The 25615-nt window shown below is 33.3% G+C and overlaps 6 protein-coding genes across 6 annotated transcripts; 5 read left to right on the top strand and 1 right to left on the bottom strand.

Annotated features, from left to right (window-relative positions):
- The first annotated feature begins 351 nt into the window (after nucleotides 1–351).
- Nucleotides 352–1602, top strand: LOC117132543. The gene has a single exon (XM_033287155.1). The coding sequence runs from the start codon at nucleotides 352–354 to the stop codon at nucleotides 1600–1602; it is 1251 nt and encodes a 416-aa protein (XP_033143046.1).
- A 465-nt stretch (nucleotides 1603–2067) lies between these two features.
- On the top strand, nucleotides 2068–3129 carry LOC117132542 (F-box protein At5g25290-like). The gene has a single exon (XM_033287151.1). It carries the CDS (start codon nucleotides 2068–2070, stop codon nucleotides 3127–3129), a length of 1062 nt encoding a protein of 353 aa, XP_033143042.1.
- A 362-nt stretch (nucleotides 3130–3491) lies between these two features.
- On the top strand, nucleotides 3492–8489 carry LOC103861120. The gene is given in 6 exon segments (XM_033287939.1): nucleotides 3492–5394; nucleotides 5396–5728; nucleotides 5805–5925; nucleotides 6190–6790; nucleotides 7366–7741; nucleotides 7831–8489. Coding segments are annotated over 6 exon segments (2073 nt in total). The 5' UTR covers nucleotides 3492–4887; the 3' UTR covers nucleotides 7966–8489.
- LOC103861130 (probable polygalacturonase) lies at nucleotides 8216–11461 on the bottom strand. Its single transcript, XM_009138837.3, has 6 exons — nucleotides 10988–11461; nucleotides 9602–9722; nucleotides 9345–9519; nucleotides 9189–9259; nucleotides 8860–9106; nucleotides 8216–8791 (listed from the first exon to the last, which is right to left on the bottom strand). Exons 1-6 carry the CDS (start codon nucleotides 11390–11392, stop codon nucleotides 8329–8331), a joined length of 1482 nt encoding a protein of 493 aa, XP_009137085.1. The 5' UTR covers nucleotides 11393–11461; the 3' UTR covers nucleotides 8216–8328.
- Nucleotides 11462–22293: 10832 nt separating this feature from the next.
- On the top strand, nucleotides 22294–25032 carry LOC103861111 (protein SPIRAL1-like 5). Its single transcript, XM_033288813.1, has 4 exons — nucleotides 22294–22766; nucleotides 22840–23985; nucleotides 24592–24730; nucleotides 24813–25032. Exons 1-2 carry the CDS (start codon nucleotides 22542–22544, stop codon nucleotides 22912–22914), a joined length of 300 nt encoding a protein of 99 aa, XP_033144704.1. The 5' UTR covers nucleotides 22294–22541; the 3' UTR covers nucleotides 22915–23985; nucleotides 24592–24730; nucleotides 24813–25032.
- LOC103861102 lies at nucleotides 23882–25203 on the top strand. Its single transcript, XM_009138812.3, has 3 exons — nucleotides 23882–23985; nucleotides 24592–24721; nucleotides 24813–25203. Exons 2-3 carry the CDS (start codon nucleotides 24658–24660, stop codon nucleotides 25007–25009), a joined length of 261 nt encoding a protein of 86 aa, XP_009137060.1. The 5' UTR covers nucleotides 23882–23985; nucleotides 24592–24657; the 3' UTR covers nucleotides 25010–25203.
- The last annotated feature ends 412 nt before the right edge of the window (nucleotides 25204–25615 follow it).

Below are 25615 nucleotides of genomic sequence, written 5' to 3'. Positions count from 1 at the left end.
TTATCAGCTTTGTATCAATGCTATTTTGTAAGTCGTGTTTTAGTACTTTTGAATCAATGCTATTTTGTTTCTTTCCTCTACAAATCCCGTGATCTTTATAAACCCCATACCCGTGACCTTTATAAAACTCCTTACCCGTGAATTATAATCCAAAACATCATGAAAATCCAAAACATCACTCATACCCGTGAATCCACCCCGTGTATAATTTGAAAAGAAACACAACACGGGAAGACATATGGTTCTCTATAAATATGAGAGAACGTTCGATCATTCAACATATACTCATTTCAATTCTCTAAAGCAATTTCATCTACTCATTTCAACACTATAATTTTTTTTTCCCTAAAAATGGCATCTTCATCTCATTACCATTACCACAATAATGATGACAATGATGATGAATTTGAATCAGTCTTTGAAGATTTATTAGAAATCCCTGATACTATTCTGGAACCGAAAGAGCGGAAAAAACGTATATTTATCGAGAGAGACCGGGAAGAAGGCCATCGAAAGCTCTGGAATGATTATTTTTCGGAAACTCCAACATATCCGCCCAATATATTCCGGCGACGGTTTCGAATGAGTAAGCCGTTGTTCATGCGCATTGTCCACCGTCTCTCTACGGAAGTTCACTATTTTGCTCCTACACAAGATGCACTTGGAAGGTCAAGTCTATCACCGATCCAAAAATGCACGGCCGCAATTCGTCAATTAGCATATGGTGGTGGGGCCGATACGGTAGACGAATATGTTCGACTTGGTGAAACAACAGCGCGGAATTGCTTGCACCAATTTACTGCCGCAATTATCGACTTGTTTGGCGATGAATACCTAAGACGTCCAACACCGGAGGATCTTGAAAGACTACTACATAAGGGAGAACAACGTGGATTTCCCGGGATGATTGGAAGCATCGACTGTATGCACTGGGAGTGGAAGAATTGCCCCACCGCTTGGCATGGTATGTATTCACGAGGAACCGATAAACCAACGATTGTCCTCGAGGCCGTAGCTTCTTATGACCTCTGGATATGGCATGCATTTTTTGGAGCTCCAGGTACTATGAACGATCTAAATATTCTTGATCGATCACCTGTTTTTGATGACATTATTAACGGAGTTGCTCCGGAAGTCAACTTCCATGTTAACGGAAGGGAGTACAATTTGGCCTACTATCTCACTGATGGTATTTATCCAGAATGGGCGACATTTATTCGATCTATCCGACTACCACAGGGTCCAAAACATTCCCTATTTGCTACAGCCCAAGAATCAGTCCGAAAAGACGTTGAGCGTGCCTTTGGAGTCCTACAAGCTAGATTCGCCGTTATTAAAAATCCATCTAGTTTATGGAAAAAATCGAAGATAGCCAATATTATGAGAGCATGTATCATACTCCATAATATGATTGTCGAAGATGAACGACGTACAGACGATCAAGATGAGACGTTTCAAGATCAGGATGTTTCATTTTGCGTTAAGATGCCTACAGAGATTTTTAGTTCACTTGATCGTCGAGCAAGAGTTCGGGATAGACCAGTCCATCAACAATTGAAACATGATTTGATCGAACATATATGGGATAAATTTGGACCTTAAAATTAAAATCGGTGACTTTTATGTTATTGTAATTTTTTTTAACAGTATCAGTAATTTTTTTCCAACTTTGTAATTTTTTTTTCTACTTTGTAATTTTTTTTTTTCAACTTTGTAATATTCATATGTTTAATGTTATATGTTTTATCATAAAATCCTACCAAACAATTTACAAAAAAAACAAAATTTAATATTTTGCTAAGAACCTACCAAAACTTCTACCAATAATCTTTACTTTTACTCATGTATCTTACCAAAATCTCTTAACCTAATTATATTATTAAAGTAATACTAAGATATGCAATTGCATATCTAGCAATGCTGATGCCCTTACGTAATTTTTTACTTTCCTTTTTTCAACAAAACCTTATTTTTTTCCTTTTTATGTGTTTTTAGCTAATTGACTCTATATATATATATATATACACAGTGACTGTTCAGGCCACAAACGCTAGAATCTGCCTCACGATGAATTTGCCGGATCAACATCGGAGTTTAAAGCTGACGATCCCCCAGTCAAGCAGATCTCCAGGGCTGATGCTTTTTCCGAGAGACGGTGGTTGTGTGCTGTACGACCCTATAGAAGGCAATATCCAGACTAACCTGGGAGACTTTCCAGGGTGTAGATTCCTGGCAAACTCGGGCAACTGGCTGTTGGTGTTAGATTCTGGTTCCAATTTATATATCATAGACGTGTGTAGTAAGGAAACGATCCCTCTTCCGTCTCTAGAGTCGATTGAGTCAGCTGATTGTATTGTCAAGCGCGTGGGAGATAGAGAATTTATAAGGGAGGAGTCTGGCGCTATTTACGGGGATCTGAGTGCTGATGTGGTGAGGGGACTTTTGTGGGTTTCGGAGAGTGGAAAAGAGTACGTCGTGGTGTGGTTGTTCGACCTCCCTGGACACTCTTACATGAGCTTCTGCAAGAATGGGGATACTCATTACACTGACATTCCTCTCGTTTTCGATGACTATGCCTTTCACAAGTATGATGGCTTGTCGGATATGGTGCTATGTGGTACCCGCCTCTACGTCTCAACAAGTCGTCGTTTTGTTCGAGTCTTTGATCTGTCTGGACCGCAAGGTTTCTTCAAGGACATTACCGGTCAAACACCATTCCCAATGCTTTCTCGTCATGATCAGAGGTACGATTCTAGCATTGCGGTTACAACATCATCAGGAGAGGTTTTGTTGGTTGAGAGTGATCCATCCAGTAGGACCTGGTTCCGCATCTACAAGAAGGATCCTGATGTAGAAGATCCAGATCACGCCTGCCACACGGTTACTGAGGTACATTCTCTTGGTGGTGAGGCACTGCTTCTTGACTTGGGTTTCACTGTGCCTGCTAACAAGGCCCTTGGTATCAAACCTGACTCCATCTATTTCACCCGTCACTTTCGTCCCTGCCATTGCTCACCTCGCGACCTTGACATCTGCGTGTACAATCTTGTAACCCAGTCCCTCCATCGCTATCACAATCTTAACAAGATGGATCTCATGGATGCTCGATGGTTTCTCCCTGGGAATTAGTTCTTTCTTCTTGTGTTATTTTCCTTTTATTTTATGCTTTTGAAAAAAAAATTATGATGTTGACTTACTACTTCCCCTCTGTTTAGTTAACGAAACATCATATCTTGCTGGACATTTTGTTTACATTAAGACGTAGTGAGTGGTGGAGAGAATGAGAATGGTGCCGGTCATCAACATACTTGTATGAATTAAAGATAAATAAAACCGGTTTAGTAGTTTACAATTTGATAGCCTAACAGTTAAACCGTGTGAGTTTTAACCTGCTGTAGACCGGGTGGTGGATATGCCAAGAAGGAGAAAAGAATGTGAGACTGGGGATATGGATACCATTGAAATGCATAATCTCAATCAAATATGGTCTTGTGTATTTCAATTCTCGTCGCTTGAATATTCCCCACCATGGCTCTCCTTGTCCATCAATTGTTCCATTCTCATCTTTCAATTCAAAAATTGCAATTCGGTTTTGAAAATCTTTGGATTTGATCTTGGTTAATTTCAGTGTTTTTAAAACTGGACCAATCCGGTGGTTGAACCGGATTCGACCATGAACCAATTACATAACCAGATTGAATATAATAATTGGTTCGATTATGAATCGGCGACGTAGCCGGATTAGATCTCAGGATAAAAATCATTAAAACTATCAAAAATATATAAATCATTCATATATTTATAATTTTTTTGTGTTAAATTCTTATATTTTAATTATGTATCATATTTACTAAGAAAGCCTCTGTTTTTCAATGTTTTTATCTAAGAAAAGTTTATAATTATTAATCATCTTCTACCGGTGACTACTGTCTGAAAATGTAACACCTTACTGAGAGTATATACTTATATCTAATTTTACGTCAAAGAAAGATCGATTAATCGGACAGTGAACCCGTGAGTAAATAACATGATATATATGTTTTTTTTGGACCGTGTTGTTGTCATATTATATGAAAGGAACACATCATTTAGCCAAATCGAATAAGACAAAGAAAGATTAGTTGACGAAAAGATATAAGATAAAGAAAGACTTGGTAGGCTACAATACTATTTGTTTAAGACTAAGAGACCAAAGACTCCATAATAAACATTTATTTAGACAATTTTAGCTACAGGTTTTCAGCAACCAAAAAAAAAAAAAATTAGCTACAGGTGTGTTTTGCCACTATATAAAATTTTCACATCAAGATATAATATAAAACCTATTTTTAGGTATAACCTAATATGATCAATGTAGCAGTTGGCTAGATGAGGATGCAAGTTGGAGAGAGATAAATGCAAAAGGAGATTGAGACTCTTCTAACCAGTAATATATTCCATTGTTGGAGATGATATCTTTGAGATGCAACCCACATTTGCTTGAGATTTGTATGGATTTAGTATCACGTAAATAAAAAGCTCTACAGAAACACTTGTAGTATGGATAACGTGTATAACGTGAGCCAATAATCGTTCGCAAGTAGTAACATGTACAGATATTCAACTTGTACCGTTTGTTATCCTTGTTATTAAAAATGACATTTCAGCATTCATATTTCAAACGTCGCATGGTTACGTTGGTCTGTCAACTTCATTATTTCCACAGAAATGGACACATGTTCTGATGTGCACCTACTAACCGCGTCTAGACATTTGGCAAGAAAATAATCGTAAATTAAGAACAATTTTGGTGTGTTGACTTCAATAGGTAACCATAACAAACATTATAAAACACTTATCCTTCTTCATTTTTCATGTCTTCAACACATATTTCAAACATAACACAAAATGACGAACTTCTCTCGGTCGTGGAAACATGATCAAGTGTTCATCAGTTTCAGAGGTAAACCTCTAAGAAAAAATTTTGTGAGCCATCTAAAAGAAGAATTAAAGAGGAGCAAAATCAACTTTTTCATTGACGAGGATGAGACGAGAGGGAGACGGATAGCAACACTCTTTGAAACAATCAGAGAGTCAGGTGTTGCACTCATACTCTTGTCAAACAAGTACTCCGACTCAGAGTGGTGCTTAGACGAGCTTGTAGAGATCAAGAAGCAAATGGAGACGGGGTATCTTGACGCTTTTCCTGTATTCTACGAAGTGAAATCTGCCTCCATCAAGAGCCAGACTGGTTGCTTCGGTAACACTCTCCTTAAAACTGAGAATAAAGTTCGCAGAAAAGTTGATCGTGGAAGCTACAAGTCCATACTTGAAACAGAGGCTAGGATTTGGGGATGGAGGCAAGCTTTAGTCTATATTGGTGGATCATTCGGCTTTTCTCATAAAAAAAGAAGACCCGGACGGGCCTTTAATTATTAATATTGTGGTTCAACTTAAGAAAATGTTAGATGAAATTTCTTATCGAAGAAATTATCTTTTTATCATAGAGAAGTCTCTGATGCATCCCCAGGAGGCATTAACGTCCTTATTACAAGCTCTAAACATTAAGAAGTCAGATCTTGAAGATCTTATTACAAGGCCGTTCATTCAGACCAGAGGCACTGATCATCTGGTTTTTCTTGACCTGATCTCTCTTAAAAATCCTATCCTCGGTCAGCGGCTAATCAAGCGTGTTCAGGATGGAATGATTTTCTTGGTGTTGCTAGGTTCTGTTGACGGCTCCGTTGAGGTTTATTTTCTCAGCCTTCCATAATTTCTTTCTTGAATTGTTATAGTAAGTTAATGTGGTATTGTCACTTTTGTAGGATGTTGATTTCAAGCCTCGCTTGTTGTCCAGGAAACCTCGACTATTTCCTGGTAACAAGCTTATTGTCTCCCCTCAAGAAATTCAAGAGCAACGCTACTTTTCACCAGTTCAAGTCAGCAGTAAGTTCCTTTCATATGACTGAACGTACAGCTTTGTTACATGTTATGTACTTATGTTCCAAAAATCAATAGGCAGTAATTAGGTCATTTGTAGATAATTAAAGCCCCATTATTTTTCAACTCTTTCAAAATGGAATCTATTCTAAACATATATACTATGTCTAGACCAACTTCTAAAAAATCGTTTCGTATACAGCCAATTTTTAGAACTTTGGTTACATGTATCCTTAATTCCTCTGGATTAAACTTTAGCGGAATATGCAGATGTGTTAGCAATGGCAGAGAGTAATGAAAATACTCGGAATCGTCTTGGTGTAGATAAAAACTCCGATTGTTCTTTGACCTGCTTTTCATTGTTATGCAACATTATGAAACGTTTTGAAATGATGATAAACCCTCCTCCGCCTAGAGTGTTCATCAGTTTCGGCGAGAAGCAGCTCAAAATGAACCTAGTAAGTTCTCTGAAAACAGAATTTGAATCAAACGAAATCTCGGTATATATAGAAGATGAGACAAAGGAGAGGATCAAAGAGTCAAAGGTTGCAATAGTTGTCTTCTCAGACAAGTACCCTGAGTCACCACAGTGTCTTGATGAGCTCGTTGAGATCAAGAAGCTTATGGACGCAGGAGAGATCACTCCCTTCCCTATTTTCTACAAGCTGAAGGATGTTCCTAGGCTAGCTCAATCAGTTAAACAACTGAAGGGTTGTTTCCGTAATAGGCTTCTCAAGATAGAACAAGAAGTGCACAAAACCGTCAATAGGGACAATGTGAACTCTATACTAGATACCGAAGCTAGAATCTGGGATTGGAGACAAGCGATCTCGTCCATTTCCTCAAGACCAGGCTTGAGCAATGAAAATAGGTATATAAATAAATGCATATGCTGTTTCAAAAAGAAAAATGTCTTAAAATAGCATTAAAAAGTTTTTATCATAAATATATCAGGTCAAAATAACCAAATTATTTAGTTAAAAAGGTGAAAAAACATTTATATATTAATTAATCTAGACTTATGATTTAGATTTGAAAAGTGGGAATTCAGAATGTTTTAAAAATAATGTTTAAAATTTAAAATAATAATTAAAAAATAGTTTTAAAAAGTCGAATTTTAAAATAAAATTTTTGAAAATTTTTTTGAAAATTTTCAAATTGGAAAAAATCAAAAATTATGAATTATTTAAATATTTATGTATCTGTAAAATAAAGGTAGAATGGTATTTTCTCTCTTTTATAAAATCTGTTTTGGTCTTTTTTGTGTGTGTGTGTGTGTGTTTTTTGGGTCGAAAAACTCATTTTAGGATCTTTTGGAAGATCTGAACTCAAACAAAATAAATGCATATGTATTTGCTTCTATGTCAACATTTGTTCTAACGTTTTAACATTTACACCAGAAAAAAGAAAACATTTGTTCTAACTTACTGTGTTTTCTAATTGCAGCTCTGATCCAGTGTTCTTCACTGATGTCGTGACCAAGGTCAAAGAACTGTTTGAATTTAAGGCTATACCGAAGAAGTCAAGTTCCTATATAATTACTAATCAAGTGATTGAAGAAAAGCCTATAATGCATCGACAGAAGACAGCACCAGCAATACCAACAGTCAAATCCCTAGATGATGACTTATTCTACTCCCTACCTTCGTTCTTACAAGCTCTAGACCTTGAAATTACTGACCTTGAGGGCTTCACCGAGATGCACAATGGTCTCATATCTCTGAGCCTAAAAAGACACACTAATCTAGTATGTCTGAACTTGGGTTCTCTTGAAAAGCTGGTCCATTTCCGGTGTTCTGACTCATTCGAATTCCTTAGTCAGGTCTCTCCCCAACCCTACTTTGTTCTCTTCAACTACAATAAACTTTTGGTTGTTTCTTATGACATTCTTTATGTATTAATTCTCTGCAGGGTTTTGGTCTGAATCATCCCGGTATCAGCAGATTTGAAGAGCCTTCCCGGGTCCTTGCAATAGAATCATCTCAACCCCAACAACGGTTTGATAACGTCTTATCGTCTCATCTCAAAATCACCAATATCACATAAACCAGATTCAAATCCATAGCAAGTCCAATATGCATACCTCGTTACAAATAACCACTCTGTTTTCTTTTACGTCTCTTAAAATATAGATGATACTTCTATTAACCTTAAACTTAAATTTACAGATTAAACAACTTCAGAAGCAAACATGTTTTGAGATGTGTTTGAGTTAGAGACAGGACGCTTTATTTGGTACTTGGGCGTCACGTTAAGCCCTGTCTAGCTTTACTTCAAATAATCAAGATGTACGATCCGATTCAAATAGTTTTGTCTCGTGAAGCTTTGTCATTTATTCAATAAAGTCCACCCCATTTCATAAAACGTTTACTTATGTATTTATAAAAGAAAAATAAAACGTTTTCATCTTCACATGAGCCTTCTCCTGGAGTAGCAACGTTGGAGCTTCACTTCATCAATGGGAATAGAACTTTCAGGGAAGTTACACGGCACAACCGTCCCCGGCTGCTTCTCCGGCAACAACTGACACGGCTCCGGAGTCACACCGCTCGTGTAACCAGACACGTCAGTACAATTCCAAAGCACTTTCTTAGGTTTCTTAGAAAGCGTGATCGTCACGTTAGAGATACATATCCCAGTGAACTGATCTCCCGTGATCCCAGCCAATTGAGCCGGCATCGTCACGTTCTCTGCCACCATGTCTTGATAGTTAATGTTCTGAATCACCGGTAAAGCATTCGGATCATAATGCTCGTCGGGATGCGAACCGTAGCTTCCGGTCATCCAGAAAACGTATTTCATCGTCTGCATCGTCATGCCTCTTACGTACACATCCTTCACGTACCCTCCTCGACCAATAGCTGTTTTGATCCTGTCGGATTTGATTCCGGTTTAATCAAACCGAACTGAACTAAACCGGTTTGTGTTTTGGTTACGTACCTTATTCCTGATTCTGAGTTGATGGCGATGATATCTTCAGCTCGAACATCCTCTATTCCACCGGACATCTCGCTGCCTAAAGCGATCACGGCACTGTCGGGGGAAATGCATGTGAGCCGTCGGATCAGAAGCTGTTTCGTGGGCATGCCGTAGTTGATTCCGTACTGATCCCATCCACTCTTCACAGCGATACAATCGTCTCCGGACACAATGTAGCAGTCTTCGATCCTCGTGTTTGTACAAGAATCTATGATAAACCGGAATGAATTTTAAACCAGATTTTACAAATCGGTTATCGGTATTTTGAGATTATCGGTATGGTTTCGTACCAGGGTTGATCCCGTCGGTGTTTGGTACCGTGACCGGTGCTAATATCGTCAAGTCTTGGATAACAATATTGCTGCGTATAAAACATAAACAAAACCGGTTTTAATATCTTAAATTTTGATAACCGAATAGTTAAACCGAATGAGTTTTTTCTTAACCTGCTGTAGACCGGGTGAATGTGCCAAGAAGGAGAATTCAAGAATGTGAGATTGGAGATTTGGATACCATCGGAATGCATAATCTCAATCAAATATGGTCTTGTGTATTTTAATTCTCCTCTCTTGAATTTTCCCCACCATGGCTCTCCTTGTCCATCAATCGTGCCATTTTCACCTTTCAATTTTAAAAATTCGCAATTCGGTTTAGGAAATCATCGGATATTTTTGGTTAATTTGATACTAAGTGAGATACTAACCGGTGATAACCACGTCGGTTAAGTTGGAACCAAAAAGTAGACTGATGAATCTTCCACCATCTGTGTCTCTCCCTCGTCCGTACGAAGGCAATGGCTCTATCACTTCATAGTCACTTTCTTCCTACAAATAACATTAGGACAAACCATTTTCATCATTAGTTTAGAATTTGTTAAACTTTATTATTTCACCCTAGACAGAAACTATTAACTATTCACTTGACATAATAAGGAACAAAATTTTAATATTATCAAGAATACTTAAATGTTGTAACACATATTAATATTACATTTCTAAATCTATAATCTTACAACTACGGGGATGATTGGTAAGTGCTGTAGCTTTATATTTTTTGCTGTAGAATTTAATCTGTAGATTTATTTGTTGTAGCTTTCCTTGCTGTAGATTTCTAAAGCACTATTTTTTTGCTCTGGAAATAAAGCTCTCTACAGCCATATTTTGATTTTGCAGAGATTTTTTTGCTGTGAGCTTTTTAAGGAAAGCAAAACTCGATTGGTTGAGATATATAGCTGTAGACTAAATTTTGGCTGTCCAGAGCATCTACAGCCCCAACCAATCATCCCCTACATTTACCAGTATTTTACAGGAGCTTTTTTGTTAGCTATTTTACAGGAGCTACAGAAGGTTTTACATGGAAATTTTTGAAAAGCGTCTCGTATGCTGGTGATGGTGTGGGCTCAAGAAATGGGAGAGCTATTTTAGGCTAAGGCCCAAAAGTAACATGTGGCTGAGATTTGTAGTATAAATGGACGTGTGAGATCTTCCTAACATGAATGGGTCTCAAACTTTTAAAACCGTCCGATAACGATCCCCACTAACTTTGCGTCTTTGCCTATTTTGTCTTTGCGTCTTTTAAAACCGTCCGATAACTCCCTCATTACTCTACCCTCTACTTTTAGAGTAACGCATCCTAAACCTAATAGTTTGCTTTTAGTAGAAAGAAAACAAAAAAATAATGAAATCTTTACAGTATAGGTCAACTAAAAACTCCGAGTTCTTCTTTTTTTTTCTTTTTGTCACAGTGACTCCGAGATCTTCAAATCTCTTAATTTGCAGGTAGAAATTGTTTTGCCATCACAGGTTCATTGTATTACTTTTGATATAAAGTATTTATTCACCAAAGAGAAAATAAACATAAACTGAATGGCCCAACCATATATCATCAGAAGCTGTCAAGCAAATGTCACGTGAATAAATGTATGTATGTATAAATTGAAACAACAAAAAATTGCAAAGGAAAATAATTAACTCATCAAAGACGTTTGTGGAGTTTTGTGTCACGGGGTATATATTCCTAATTAAGTTATTCTTAGAAAATTAAAATAAAGTTTTATGGGACAAAATTAATTAAATAAATAAAAACTTACCTGGGAGGCGAGGAGAACTGCATCACGGTGGAGGAAAAGCGTGAAATGGCTGGTGAGGTTAAAGCTTCCGGTGAGCCACCGTCCGGCGGGAACAAATAACAAGGAGCCACCATAGTCTGCGAAATGACTAAGCTGCGACACTGCATCGCGAAACGCCGCTGTATTTGAGGTCACGCCGTCTCCTACGGCGCCGAACTCGTCAAGAGACGCTGAATAAGCTCTACACGATAAGGCTGAGTACTCAAACTCTTCTCCGCGACGGTGGCCATGGTTGCGACGATGGCGATGAGTATGTATATCGGTGGCTCTGAAGGTATGTTCGGCATCGGCGGCTCCGGTAAAGCCACCATCGTGGCTGAGAAGGAGAATGAGAAGGGAACCGATGGTGTAGAGAAGGCTTCGCATGACGGTTTTTTTTAGATATGAGAAATGTATTGTAGTATTATTTTTCTTTTGTATGAAAGGATGAGTTTATATATAAGAGACCGGACCCCAATACAATTTTTTTATAAATACACCGAGTTTCTGATTGCATTAAACTAAAATACGTTTTACGTATATATTTTTTATCATATTAGTATTTACATGTAGTACTATTTCAATATTAGGAGTATATATGTAGTTTACTCTTTTATTAAAATTAAATAAATACAACTAGCTATGCCTTTACAAGGTTACATTATCGGCTTCAGAACAGAACCGGACCACTATAGTCCTGACCTATGATGGGTCATATCTATATTATTAAAACAGAAACATTGTGTTGGACCTAACATTTATTTTATAAGTTTTTAAATTAAATACATCTTCCTACTTTATAGTTAAACCTACATTAAATCACTAATATTCTTTTCCTTATACTGCTATCAATGTTCCAAATAATATAGTCATTTCTTTATACTACTATCCATTTTTCCAAACAACAATACAATTATAATCTTATGTCCAAACAATATAAAATATTAGAACTTATTTTTTTAGTAACCAAATATTTAAATAAATCAAATAATTAAAAAATATTCAAAAATTTTATAAAAAACGAAAATAAATAAAACTTACTTTTACAGGTTTAAATACTACAAAAACATTTCAATCAATGATAAATCAATTAAATTAACATATTATTTTATTTATATTTACTACATAATGGTTCTATCATTTATTTAAGTAAGATAACAATTCAATAATAGCCATTACATAAAAAATAAATATATAAACATTATACAGTGTACAATAACTATAATAACAAAAATAATTATGAAAAATTGTTCAAAATATATGTTATCTAAAGAAAAATGCTTAATACTAATTGTTAACAAAAAATTTAAAGCGATTATAATATAAATGATTAACAAAAAAAATTACACAAAACAATTGTAATAAAATTAATTAAGTTATACAAAATGGAGTAATATGATCAAGACATTTATAGTTGTTAATTATATCTATTATTTTTTCTATCAAAATTTTATAGAAATGTCATAATTTAATAAAATTGTAAAACAATAAACTTTAAAATTTGGATTAAAAGGTGACAAATTATGAAACTATAGCAATTTAAATCAAATTGGATATGTTAAGATATCGGGCATCCATCGGTTCAATTGGTTAGTCTCAGATATAGTGATTTTTATAAATATAAATATTTTTAAAACCTAAATTGAATTATCAAATCATCGGATTAACCGATTTGACCGCGGATTTGGGTCAAATTTAAAAGCATTGATTTAAATGCAAAGAAAATTCAAATAAACAAAATTTTTACAAATTAACAAAATATTTATTAATTATTAGTAAAAGATTTCATCATAAAATAATCCGCGCTTGCAAAGCGCGGATCATGATCTAGTTTCAATTTAAATGAGCAACAAAATTTGGAAAATGCAACCAGTAACCTCCCTTAACTTTGAAACCAGCATTAGGATCAAACTTCCACAATTTGAGAAATTGTATGTTGAAGATTTTGTTACTGGTTGGATTTTCTTTTTTGACGTCAACTGTTTGGACTTTTTATCTTTTAAGATCTTGTATTGTCCGCCATTTATCAAATAATCATTTTTCGCTCTAAAGAACAACTATTAAAATATGTTTCTGAGAATATCATGAACACCTCGTAAAATCCGTTGAGATCAAAATGTGTGCTTTTAGTTGATATATAGTATACCAAGGTGCACAAAAAAAGATGATAGTATACCAAGAAAAGGTGTGACAAAATAAAAAGTATACCAAGAAAATGTAATATATAAAATAAAAGTAGTAAATATAGAAAGTGGATGATAAAAAATATTGGCTAAATAAACAAAACAAACTACACTGTTTGGCACTAATAGATTATATAATGTAAAAAGACTTTTTTTTTTTTTGAACTTATGTAAAAAGACTTGAGTTTAAGAGATAGTGGGCTGCTAAATTCCCTTTTCAAAGTCCAGAAAAGTGCATATTATCAAATAATGATGGTAATGTATTTGACAATTTATTATTTTCAAGAATATATGTGGCTGCCAATATGTCTATGTATATTGGACTAGCAACAATAGACATAAATTATGCTACCCGCTACGCCACTTCGATTATTTCCTTACTTTAATGCGACGCTGCATCCGGCTACCCCCTTACTTTTCTAAAATAATCGACCTAACGTTGGTTGTTAAATTACAAAAATTGTGTATTGATATACTACGGGATAAGGAACAAAGAATATTTATACCATATATTATTACTTACTCTAAATGATATGCATAAGCTGTGATCAAGATCCAAAATATGTACGATCCACAACCTGTTGATAGTATACTTAAAAGAACTAATACTGGATCCCTGAAAATTTAACCCAAATGAATGGTTTGTACCTAGTTCACTTACATGCCCATGGTGTATTTTATTTCATTTGCAGATCTATGATGTCCATTAGTGTTACTATGAATGTCAATAACCTATATAAAATTGCTTTGGAGAACTAATTACCTAATCGTCCAAATGTCAAATATCGTTTGCCAAACTCTGCAACGGTTAGAAAGATCTTATTACGTATTTTACCCAAAAAGATCTATTACGTAGATGCACATCTATGTGAATATTTGTGTGTAGTATTCTATATTAAGTGAGACCAGATCTTCCGCGGTTGCGCGGATGTTTTTTTTCAGTTTTATAAACATAAATATTTATTTTAGATCATTATTTGACATTTTTAGCGTTCATTATATAACTATTTCAGATAAATTAATTTAATAATTTCATAGTTTATATGTTGTAGACTTGTAGTTAATCAATTGTTTAAAACTGTCATATGTATTTTTGCTTTTTATTATATATTTATCTTATTATATTTGGATTTAGTTATTAAACAAATTAATATATGTATGAAAAAACATATTTGCAAATTATTTTGTATTTAATTTTTGCTAAATTCTGACCCACCCTTTAAAAATAGATTTCGTTTTATCAATATTTTTCCCCTTATTTATTTTAGATGATATATTATTTTATATAGAAGTATCTTAATTTTTATACATGAATTATATATTTTCTAATTAAGCAGTTCTGTCATCACATTATATTTTAAAATAATATTTTTTATGAAACTAAATTTATAAATTTAATCTGATTTAATCTTATTTATTTCAATATAATAATTTTATTAACATGATTGATTATGATTATAAAGTAGATAAAAATAGGATATAATTTATTTTATTTTATAAATGATACCTAATTATATATTAATAGTTCATTTCTAATTACAAAATTATTGAAAATATTTACATAAACTTTCTGAAAATTAAGATATTGTTAAAATATTTATCAACAGATTTGTTTGAATTTTTTTAATATATATATATATATATAAATATATATATATGTGTATTTGCTATGCAAGTACGTACACCTCCAAATGAAATAAATCATGTTGAAAAAATCACAAATGAAAGAAATTATTACTTTTATTTTAATAGAATAGATATGTTCTGTTTTAATAGAATAGATATGTTATTCGTAGTTGAGATTTTTCATAGCTAAAATTTCTAACTAACCAGTACGTACACCTCCAAGCAGAGACGGCCCATCATTACTAAAGACCCTATTCAGATTAAAAAATTTGGACTTTTTTTTTAGAATAAAAATCTGAAAATTTTTTGGGCCTTTTTTCCTAAGCTAAACTACTTCAAAACATTTTGGACCTTAAGCGGATGCTTACTGTGCCTATGCTATGGGTCAGGCCTGCCTCCAAGCTCCAGTCTACCTTTATCCAAAACCCTGTCAAACTCAAAAGTCAAAAAGAACACCAAACTAAACCTAATAGACTAAAATTAACCTACTGAAAATGTGATTAATTAGTTTAGTGTTTAACAAAAAAACTATAATCATCGAGATAGATGAGTCTGATACGAGAAACATAAATTTTGGAAGTGGGGCTGAATATTGTTGAATTGTGAAACTCTGTGTCCAACTCTATATTATCTGATTAGTACGATATTGTCCACTTTGGGCCTAATTGGCAAGCCCGTATGGATTTACTTTTGGTTTCCATCCCAAAAGGCCTCGTACTATTAGAGTTGGACATCTCTTTATATATTAGACTCTCTTTCTCTAATTCTTCAATGTGGAACGTAGTTTGTTATATCACATTCTTCCCCTCAAACTAAGGATCACATTCATCTCGTGTCCCACAACTGACTTCCAGGATCTTTTGACTTGATATCTGCCACACACACCTCCCAATCCTAACTCGATGGGTCTCGTTTCTACTCGAAGGGTATTTTTGATCTTCTTGCAGATTTCTCGTCAACCGCTCTGATACCACAATATTGCTCAAACTAGTTTGGTGTATGTATGAACTCAATGAATAACAAGAACTAACTCTTCTTATTAATTTTTGTGGAAACTCACTCAAAACCACAATCTCTCAATCACACAACTCACAATAATGTCATCTCATGACATTGTGTTTATATAAGAATTTAGATATCCTAATTCTAAAAGGAAACACTTGTAAATAGATAACTCCTAAAAACACTTTGATCCTTATCTCATAAAGATCCTAAACTATTTAGGATTAGGATAGCTTGATACTCAAGCTTTCTTCGAGCTTACTTCAACAGTAAATATTGACTGCAAAGGGACCCTGTAAGTGATAATGATTAGTGAATAATGATGTGAGCTTTCTATGTCGGCTTGCACGCCACGCGAATACTCTGCCCATTATCCGTGAGATAGCCTCAGCAATAACATGAACCCATGAAGTATATTTTTATCTTATCCCACTTCTTATAGCTTATATTTTTTTCTTATCTATCTTTTTAGGTATTTATCTTCCGTCACATGCAAGACTTTAAGAAGTTTTTAGCAAAAAAAGAATTAAGATCATCTCTAATAGTTTACTCTATTTTTTCATTTAAAATAGAGTAACTCTATAATAGAGTTAGATGTTGCTCTAATGGTAGAATAAAAAATAGAATGATGAACAAAAAATAAAAAAAATTACTCTATATATAGAGTAATAAATAGATTTACACTATTATAGAGTAGGAAATAAAATACTATTGGAACATTTTTACTCTAAACTTTATTTTAGAGGGAAAAATAGAGTGGAATTGAAAATGTCAGAACTACTATAACTTTTTTTTGGATAGAGTACATCTAAAGGAAAATCAACATGCTTCATCTTTACTTTTCTATATTGTATAATTCATGGCTATGCAAGTTGATTGACATTTTGAACATTTTGAAGAGAATTTACGCTTTATTTTTGTATTTTTGATTATTTGTTTGTTTTCCATAAAAGCATGTTTTTTTTGGTAAGAATATGGGAGATTAACTCCCAAACTTTATTTAACAAATAAAACCCAACTTCAGTCTACAAAACGAGTTTGTCGTGGCCGTGGAGGTCCAACAACATCTTCATGCAATAAATCAGCAATCTCATTCGGTGCAACATCAAAACTAGTAAAACCAAAAAGAAGAAAAAAATGCAAGGTTAGCCAAACCATCAGCTAAGTGGTTTGCTTCCCTATACACATGAACAATTCGGACCAACCAATCCCTTGTCAAAAAATCATGGCACAAACGTACCAGGAAAGACAGCGGATAAAAATCTCCAATCCATGTCGTGAGAAACTCCACCACCATCATAGAATCGACATCTATCTCCAATCTTCTAACTTTTTTCTCCCAAATAATCACTAGACCATAATACACACCCTAGAGCTCCGCCAAAGATATTGTACATCTTCCTATGGTAAACGCAAAACCACCACACCACTCACCTTCTCCATTCCGCATTACTCCTGGGTTCCCATCAGCTAAGCCGGCCCCGGGTTCCCATGTGATGCTATAAAGTACATACAAACATATTATAAAATACATATACATGGATGGAGGTCATGTACGATATATAGTTCACGCTTATGCAATTTTGAACATTTCAAAGATAATTTATGCTTTATTTTGTAATTTTGTTTATTTTTTTCCTTCTTAGATGCGCTATATTTGCAAATAAAATTATAAAGTACATATGGATGGAGATTTGTTATACCAATATAATGGAATAATGTAACAGAGCCTTTTACAGATGAAGAATCTTTATTTCTTTGTGAAAAGTATTATTTTGTATAACGAAGTGGGATAGGTATAATAATAAAAATTGCGAAACCCTGAAAAAAGGAAATACACAAGTCACGGGAGATTTGAAGCAACCGACTACGCATCGATAGTGGTTGGAGTACACGAGAGATATAGAGAGATAATTATTCTAATAATGAATTTTTAATTAAGAAAAATAAATTATCGTTTTCTGTACATCCTTAAATCGAACGAATTTAGCTCGACACTTTGCATTGGCAGGTAAAAAATGGAGTTTACTGTAAACGTTTTCCTAATCTAAAAAGAAAAAGAAAAGATATCGGTTTGTTAAAAACATAACCCTTGTAATAAGAAAATATTATTACCAAAATTTGATTGGGATTACGATAACCAATTTATTGAATTTTTTACATCTAGGGACACTTTCCAACATTCAAATTACACTACAAGACACTTATCACTTGTGACACATTTTCTTTTGTCAAAAAGACTCTTATGACCCTAAACAAAAGAGAATCTTTCTCTTCTTCTTATTTCATTTTATTATTTTTCTTATTCTACTTTATGTATTTATTTACTTTTATCTCAAGTTCTAAAATATATTAAGCAAAAATAATTGTCATAATAAACTATATATAAAATTCTCTATCTTTTAAGATCCATGTTCATATATATATTATATATATTAATGTGTAAACAAAATGTGGACGTGGACACCAAAGCGTGGATAACAGAATTATAAATTAGTTGTGGACATAAACATCTTAACAGAATTATAAACTAGTTGTGGATATGGACAATATTCCTTCGATTCCATTCATCATCTCGGAATCTAAATTCAATTCTAATCAAAATTACATCCATCCACATCATGACAAAGCGCAAATGCTTAGATCAAAAATCTCTGACATGCAAGATCTATTACTCTCTGACATGCTTCTTCGGTTTTTCTCTCCGCTCATACTTACAATATCATTTATTTCTCATCTTGATTGAAGTTTAATTGCAGATAATTTATCAATTGAACTGAAGAAGCCAAGTGTTTGTATTGGAGATAACATAGTCTGTGTCCACGTTTTATGGTATAATTTTAGTAACATGAGTCTATGTCCACGTATTGTTGTATAATTTTATGGAATCAAAACAGAGAGTTTGTCCATGTTATCTACTATAAACACATTAACATTACATATCCACACATTACGCATCACTCATCCACACATCACCCGTCCACAAATCATCCAACCATGCATCACTCGTCCACAAATCACTCATCCACAAGTGTCATTTCCATTAAGGGCAAAATTGTCCACAATCTGTTGCTGGCCCACAACAAAGTGTGTCACATGTAAGAAGTGTCTCTAGGTGTAATAGAAAGTCAAAAAGTGTCTCTTAGTGTAATCAACTCCAATTTATTCAGTTTAAAGACTTGTCCGATCCAACAATTATAATGTCAGACCACATTGATTAAAAATTCGGCCCATTTATAAGCCATATCCGGTCGATGCGCATCAGTATAGTTAGTCCGCCTAGTTGTAAATCATAGTCAATTATGCTATTTATCAAATGTTGTAAGGAAATATCTGAGGCAATTCTTCGTCTCTAACCCACTACTCCTAGTCCTACACATACGAATACTCGCTAGTTTTCAGATTGCTTAGCGTATATTTGTAACTAGTACCCTAGTTTTTTTAATTCGAAATTAATGACCAAAGTAGTTATTCAGTCTGCAATGGCGAGTTTGAGAGTACAAAAAATTGCCTTAGCGTTCCATAGTCTAGATACATATAATCAAATGAAAATTAGACCATGATTAACCTCAGTCTCTTAACTGAAGTTCTTAATTTCGGCTAAAAGACGGTTCTTAATTTTTTTTTACATTTTAACTAAGAAAAATTAAAAACTGTCTTTTGAATAAGAGATATAAAAGTCATTTTTTAACCAAAAAATGTTTAAAAAAAAATATCAAATCATAAGTTAAAAACTCCACCTAAGAGACCGGGGCTAATCATGCCCTTACATAACATAAAAATGTCATAGATTACTCTTTCAAACTCATTACGCTCGTCCTTGGAGTCTTCTTTTTAGTTCTTTTATATCCCTTATTAATAAATCAGGTAACGATTTTTTGAATAGCAACATCGTATTTGCATTCAAGAGTCTAAATATGACATGATACATGGTTTGACCCTTGATCCGAAATATCAAGTAATTAGTTGGTTAAAGTGGCTTTAAAAAAGACTAATTAGGTGTAATTAAGGACATACCTACCTACAAGATGTTAGCTATTAAGAATTTAAGATCAATCTATATCTTTAATAATATTGTTAATGAAATGGCTCATTTTATTTTTTTTGTGCACCAATGGCTCACTCATATAGATGTCCTACCAGTGCCCTTCCAACCCAACTTATCGTAGTGGGCGAAGCTTATACTCCTTTGTACGGCTCCAACATTTTTTTTTAGTATTTGTTAAATTTTATTTGACGATATGTGCGGACGGTTTTTATTTGCTTTTGTAGATTAATCTGTAGCCGTCTAGAGTTGGGGATATTTTAATATATATGTTAAAAAAAATGATATTTATTTGGTTTAGTATATGATTATGACTGAAAGATGGGGGAAACGCTTTCAATTATCAAACAAACGAATATCCGGATGAAACACATGTTTGTATGTTTTATAACCGCAAGTTTACCAAAATATATATTTATTTATTTAGTTTTTAATCATTCTTTTAGTTTTTACTTTTCTCTTCATATGTTTATTACATTTTTACCATATGTAGTTTAAATATACAACCATCAAGGTTATACAACTTTACATTATAATAACTTTAAGAACAAACCCAAACACAATCATCAAAATAAACAATAAAGGTCCTAGGTCTGGAATATATATTTAGTAATTTTTCTCTAGTTATTATTTTCGCATTTAAAGAAGTAATATAATATTTTCTAAGTTGCAATCACACTCTTCGATTTAACCCCACTATTTTAAGATACTCGATATTTCTTATCCATCCTTTCACTAAATGATAAAAGGTTGAGATGTAAATTTTTTAAATAAAGATTCGACCCAGCCCACATGGTCCTGTCGATTAAGCCGATTTATCATGGATAATATTGTCTTTAGTTTTGACAGGATTGATTTCCAACTTATTTTGGAAAGGTTTGTTTAAATTCTATGGACAACTCTAACTATGATATCAAATTGGTTGTCGAAATAATATTAAATTTAATGTTTTGATGTTATATTTTATTATTTTTAATCATAACATCAAATTTCACATTAGTGTTGTAAAACATCAAAACATACATATTTAGAGTTGTAAGATACTATATATTATTTTTGAGTAATATATATTATTTTACTATTTGATTTAATATTTTAATCATTTCTAATTGATAAATAATTAAGTATCATATTTAGATTTTATGTTTGTTTGTTATATTTTTATATTTCTGTGAAAATATTAGTTACAATTAAAATTTTATATTTAAAAAAAAAATAAAAAGACCATAAAAGTATCTAAGATATTTTGTTTTGTTACAATAAAATCAGACTATGATCATATTTCTTTTTCGTTATCCCTTGTGTTTCTCTACTCCTTTTTTAGGCTCCGAATGGTAACTGCGGTTTGAGCGGTGCGGGACAAGCGGTTCAACTGCAGTGCGGTTTTAACAGTTATAAAAATGTATAGATATATAATATGTATAGAGATTTTTGTTACTGTTAACTGCAGGGCGGAACGAGATGACGACCACCATTCGAATAAGTGTGCGTGTACCTTTAGATTTCATAGCCTAAAAATTATACAAGTTAACGTCTAGAAATCTAAATCGATTTTGAGTTTCTCTATAGAAGTAAATCATAAAATCATTTTGGAATTTTGTAAACCTAGAGGATGTACCATCATGATGTCCAAAAAATACTATGCGAGCTGTCAGACTTGACAAACGGTGGATCTAAATCGATTTTGTAAACCTAGACTCAAACTCGACCGTTGCAATGCAAAGTAAAATAAAACCGTGTAGGTAAAACACATGTACGTATCACGTATGGAATCGACGCTTGCCCAACTGCCATAAATTCGTCATCCAATAATATCGTCTCTTTCATCATTATACTCGAATATTGCTCTCAGCTTTGGAACATTGGTTGGGCTAGAAGTAGTGATTGATTTAACAAATTCAAGGTGGTACATTTTTTCGTGTTCCAAAAAAAGTGGTACTTTCTTCAAAATATTTCTCTTCGAAATTATTTAATAAGTTAGCATTTATCTTTATATTATTTTGCATATATAAATTTGTTAGTTTGATTTTGTAACAAATGTTAATTAAAAAACCTCTGGAATATCTTAGAAATAAAACAAAATGAAATTCTCGTCACAAAACATACCCACCTATCTTAAAGTTTAAAACGTTCCAACAAATTTTAGATTTAGGAAGACTTCATAACGTATAGTTAGGGTATCTATTACTAAGCTTATGAAATGTGTGATGTTTTTTTTAAATGTGGTACTTTTGAGAAATTTCCATAATATTTATGAATAAATCTTATAAATAAGATTCTTCAAACCATTTTTCAAAAAAAAAAACTACAAATATTATGTTATCAAAAAGGTTTTAGGTCCTGCATTTACAAGGATATTTAAATTCAGTTTAAAATAATAATAAAAACTACATGGTTTAAATAATATTTCTACATAATAATCATATATAACAAAGTTTATAAACTAACTCTAAAAATAAACAAAATAATTGAAAACTAATCAAAATCATTTTAAATGTTGGAATGATTATTTATGAGAATATACCTCTTATCACATCTTACACATTACTCTCCACAGCTGCATCTATTTAAGCTTCTCTCTAGATCTCTGATATTTATATTTTCATACTTACCATTCCTGATCAAGCCAAACTAGTTTGATCAACAGCTAGGTAAATCAATCAAGCCACTTAATCGAATAATGAGCCGAGGTGGGAGCTCTGGAGGCGGAAAAAGCTCGCTAGGTTATCTTTTTCGGCCAGACAATGAGACTCCAAAAAGTGTCCCACCAGCTGCCCCAAAGCCTACACCACCGTACGGTGTAGATTTCACCGACGGTGACAACAAATCTGACCAAAAGCCTACGTTGTCTGAAAACAACAACTACCCCAGAGCTCAGGGCCAAAACTCTGGCAACTTCGTCACAGTAAGTCTTTGTTTTTCTTCTTAGTATTCGATTATTCAAATTCTGAACATTTAAAAATAAATAAAATTTTCAGGCTCGTCCAACGACGAAGGTTAAATCGGTTCCTGGTGGAGGTTCATCGCTTGGATACTTATTCGGAGATAAATAAGGGAGTGCAAATGAATTTATAAAACTAGGGTTTGTATTGTGATCTTGTGTGTATTTTATATGTAGTAGTGATCCCTGTCTAGATCTCTACGTATTTCTCATTTATTTGTGCGTACGGACGTGTGTTTTGAGTTTGCAGTTTATTTTTTTTTTCAAGTTGTGGAATAATTGGTTTTCTGGTCATGAACTCATGATTCGTGAATTTTTATTTGTATGCATTTTCAGTTTTTTTTTACAAATAGATTGCATATTGCCATACATTTCTGATCATATGAAGTTTTTTTTGCACAAGGCAATTCAAACTAGCTAGTAGCTAGACTTGTCGTATGAGATTTGTGTGTGTTTGTATACCTGTAAAATATAATTATGAAGCCTAAACTAAATTCAAAGTATTTAGAGTTATATAGACAACTGAATTATCGTCATGTACAATGTTAGTAAACTATCAGACCAGCAAAACAAAATTTCAACTATTAGATCACAAGAATTGTATAAATTTGTAATTTATTAATCTTAGAAGATAACATGCTATATATGTTTTCTTGCCGGATTTTCTTATCATTTTACAATAATGTCAGGAAACTAAGTCCCAGAACGTTTGAAACGTTTTCATGAAAGTAATATAAATCATTTGTTCACAAACAAAAAAATGTGTAAGCGTTCGTTGTAAAGTCTTCAAAGAAGCAGACCGGCAACGACAGTGGTACGCCGCATGAATGCCATGGAAAAAAAATTAGATCTGTTTGAAAAAGATATATATATATATATATTATTTTTTTTTTTGTCAACGAAAAGATATATTTATATTTATATAATTGGGGTAAATAGGAAAGAAATACAAAATATGCTATTATTTTTATAAAATCGTGTAAATTTCCGTGAGTCCCGGACCTTCTCAAACCTTCCTCTTTCTTCTTTTTGATCAACTTCTCAAACCTTCCTCTACCACTAAAAACAAAACAAAATTCTCCAATTCAAAACAAAGCTTGGAAGAAAACAACACGAGTAATTGAGACTTTCATTTCATTTTACTCAGCTGTTGAAATCGGTCGTAATAAACCATCTTAATCTTGTACGTTAATCTTTGTGATGGTTTCTGATTTTCTTTTCATTTGATATTTATTGTCTTTTAGTTACATTATGCAACACCTCATGTTAAGTTACAAGATTAATGTTAATTTCTTTGTTTCTAAATTTAATTGATTTTTTGGTTGATGCAAAATATTTCTGAAATTAATCAGTGGTATTGTTTTTAGAGTTCCTCTGTTGTTCAAAAAAAAAAAAAAAGAGTTCCTCTGTTGTTAGATTCTCTTAAGAAGGTCAACTTCGTTAATCAGTATAACTTCTTTAAATCAGTTAAGGTTTGTGCTGTGTGTTTTTTTGCTTGATAAATTCCTAGCTAGGTCTTAAACAAGCGATTCTTGAAGTTATTTTCTTGATCACAGTTTCAAATTAAATTAAGCCTCGAAATATATATATATACACACATATAATCTTTCCTTCGCTTTTCGTTGTTTTCAAAGTTAAATTTTTTTTTTTTCAAAGTTAAATATTGATCTGTGGCTGTCAAAAAAAAAAAAAAATATTGATCTGTGTTGGTGGTTTTCTTTAAGATATTAGAGTGTCTCATATGTTGCAGAGAGCTGATTTGTTATTTTATATGTTCTTGATGTTCCAGGTAATCTTTTAAATTCATTTTCAAACAGCTCAAACTAGAGAGAGAGATCACGTAGGTCGTAATCTCATGCGGCGTTTTCCTGCTCTTATAAACAATCTCAAACCAATCTTCCCGGCTTCGGGATCAAACTGTAACTCGTGTATTAATCCTGTACATTTTCATCTGATGTCAGTTTAATGAAGAAGAAAATGAAACAAGTGATTGTGTTGTATGTTAAGCAGGTAAAGTTGTGAGAACCATAGTACCGAAAAAACCGGGGAACGAGAACAATGGTGAAAGAGAAACAATGAAGAAGATTGAGGAATCGGTAGAGCCACTGGTTGCCTTCAGTAGGCCACCACCATTTCCACCATTTATTGGTCCATTGGTCATGTATTCTCTTCTTCAATCATGGTCTAGCCGCGATGAAGATGGCTAGTTGCTTCGTGGAATGTATATATATAACTATATGAGATGTATGCCAAAGTTTTCTTGACCAGAATCTCTAAAATCTAGATATTAACCGAGCCTTTTAGCATAATCTTGTGTTATATATGTTCTGATTTTCCTCTGAGACAATAAAAGGTCTGATGTTGTTTTATAGTAAATCGATCAATTGTTTTGTTTTTGTAAGCTTCATGTGTACTAACTAATAGTGATCAAACGAGTTTCTTAGTAACGTGGTTATATTCATCTAATAAAAGCTAAAAATGATCTGGTTCCACTCGCTTCTAATTTCTTGGGACCAATTATAAGAACACGAGAAATGAACTACATGTTTACGTATCATTTATTATTATCAGTCTTGTTGGGAAAACATTGAATGTAAAAGCGGTTCAAATCCTATGTAAGCAAAAAGTTCTAAACGAGAGCGTTTGTATATTACTCTGTTTTTTGTCTTCCAGTGTAGCTAACACTTGCAAGTTAGTAACAAAACCACTACTCGTTAACCAACATTAGGTTGTTCTAGCCGCTTGACTCTCTTACGCAAAGTTGACGTGTTTGTCAAGAAACCGAGTTACCTAAATACTACATGGTGAACTGG

This window comes from Brassica rapa, chromosome A01 (genome assembly GCF_000309985.2).
Source record: "Brassica rapa cultivar Chiifu-401-42 chromosome A01, CAAS_Brap_v3.01, whole genome shotgun sequence".
Taxonomy (NCBI): Eukaryota; Viridiplantae; Streptophyta; class Magnoliopsida; order Brassicales; family Brassicaceae; genus Brassica; species Brassica rapa.
This window is presented reverse-complemented; position numbering and strand designations above follow the sequence as displayed.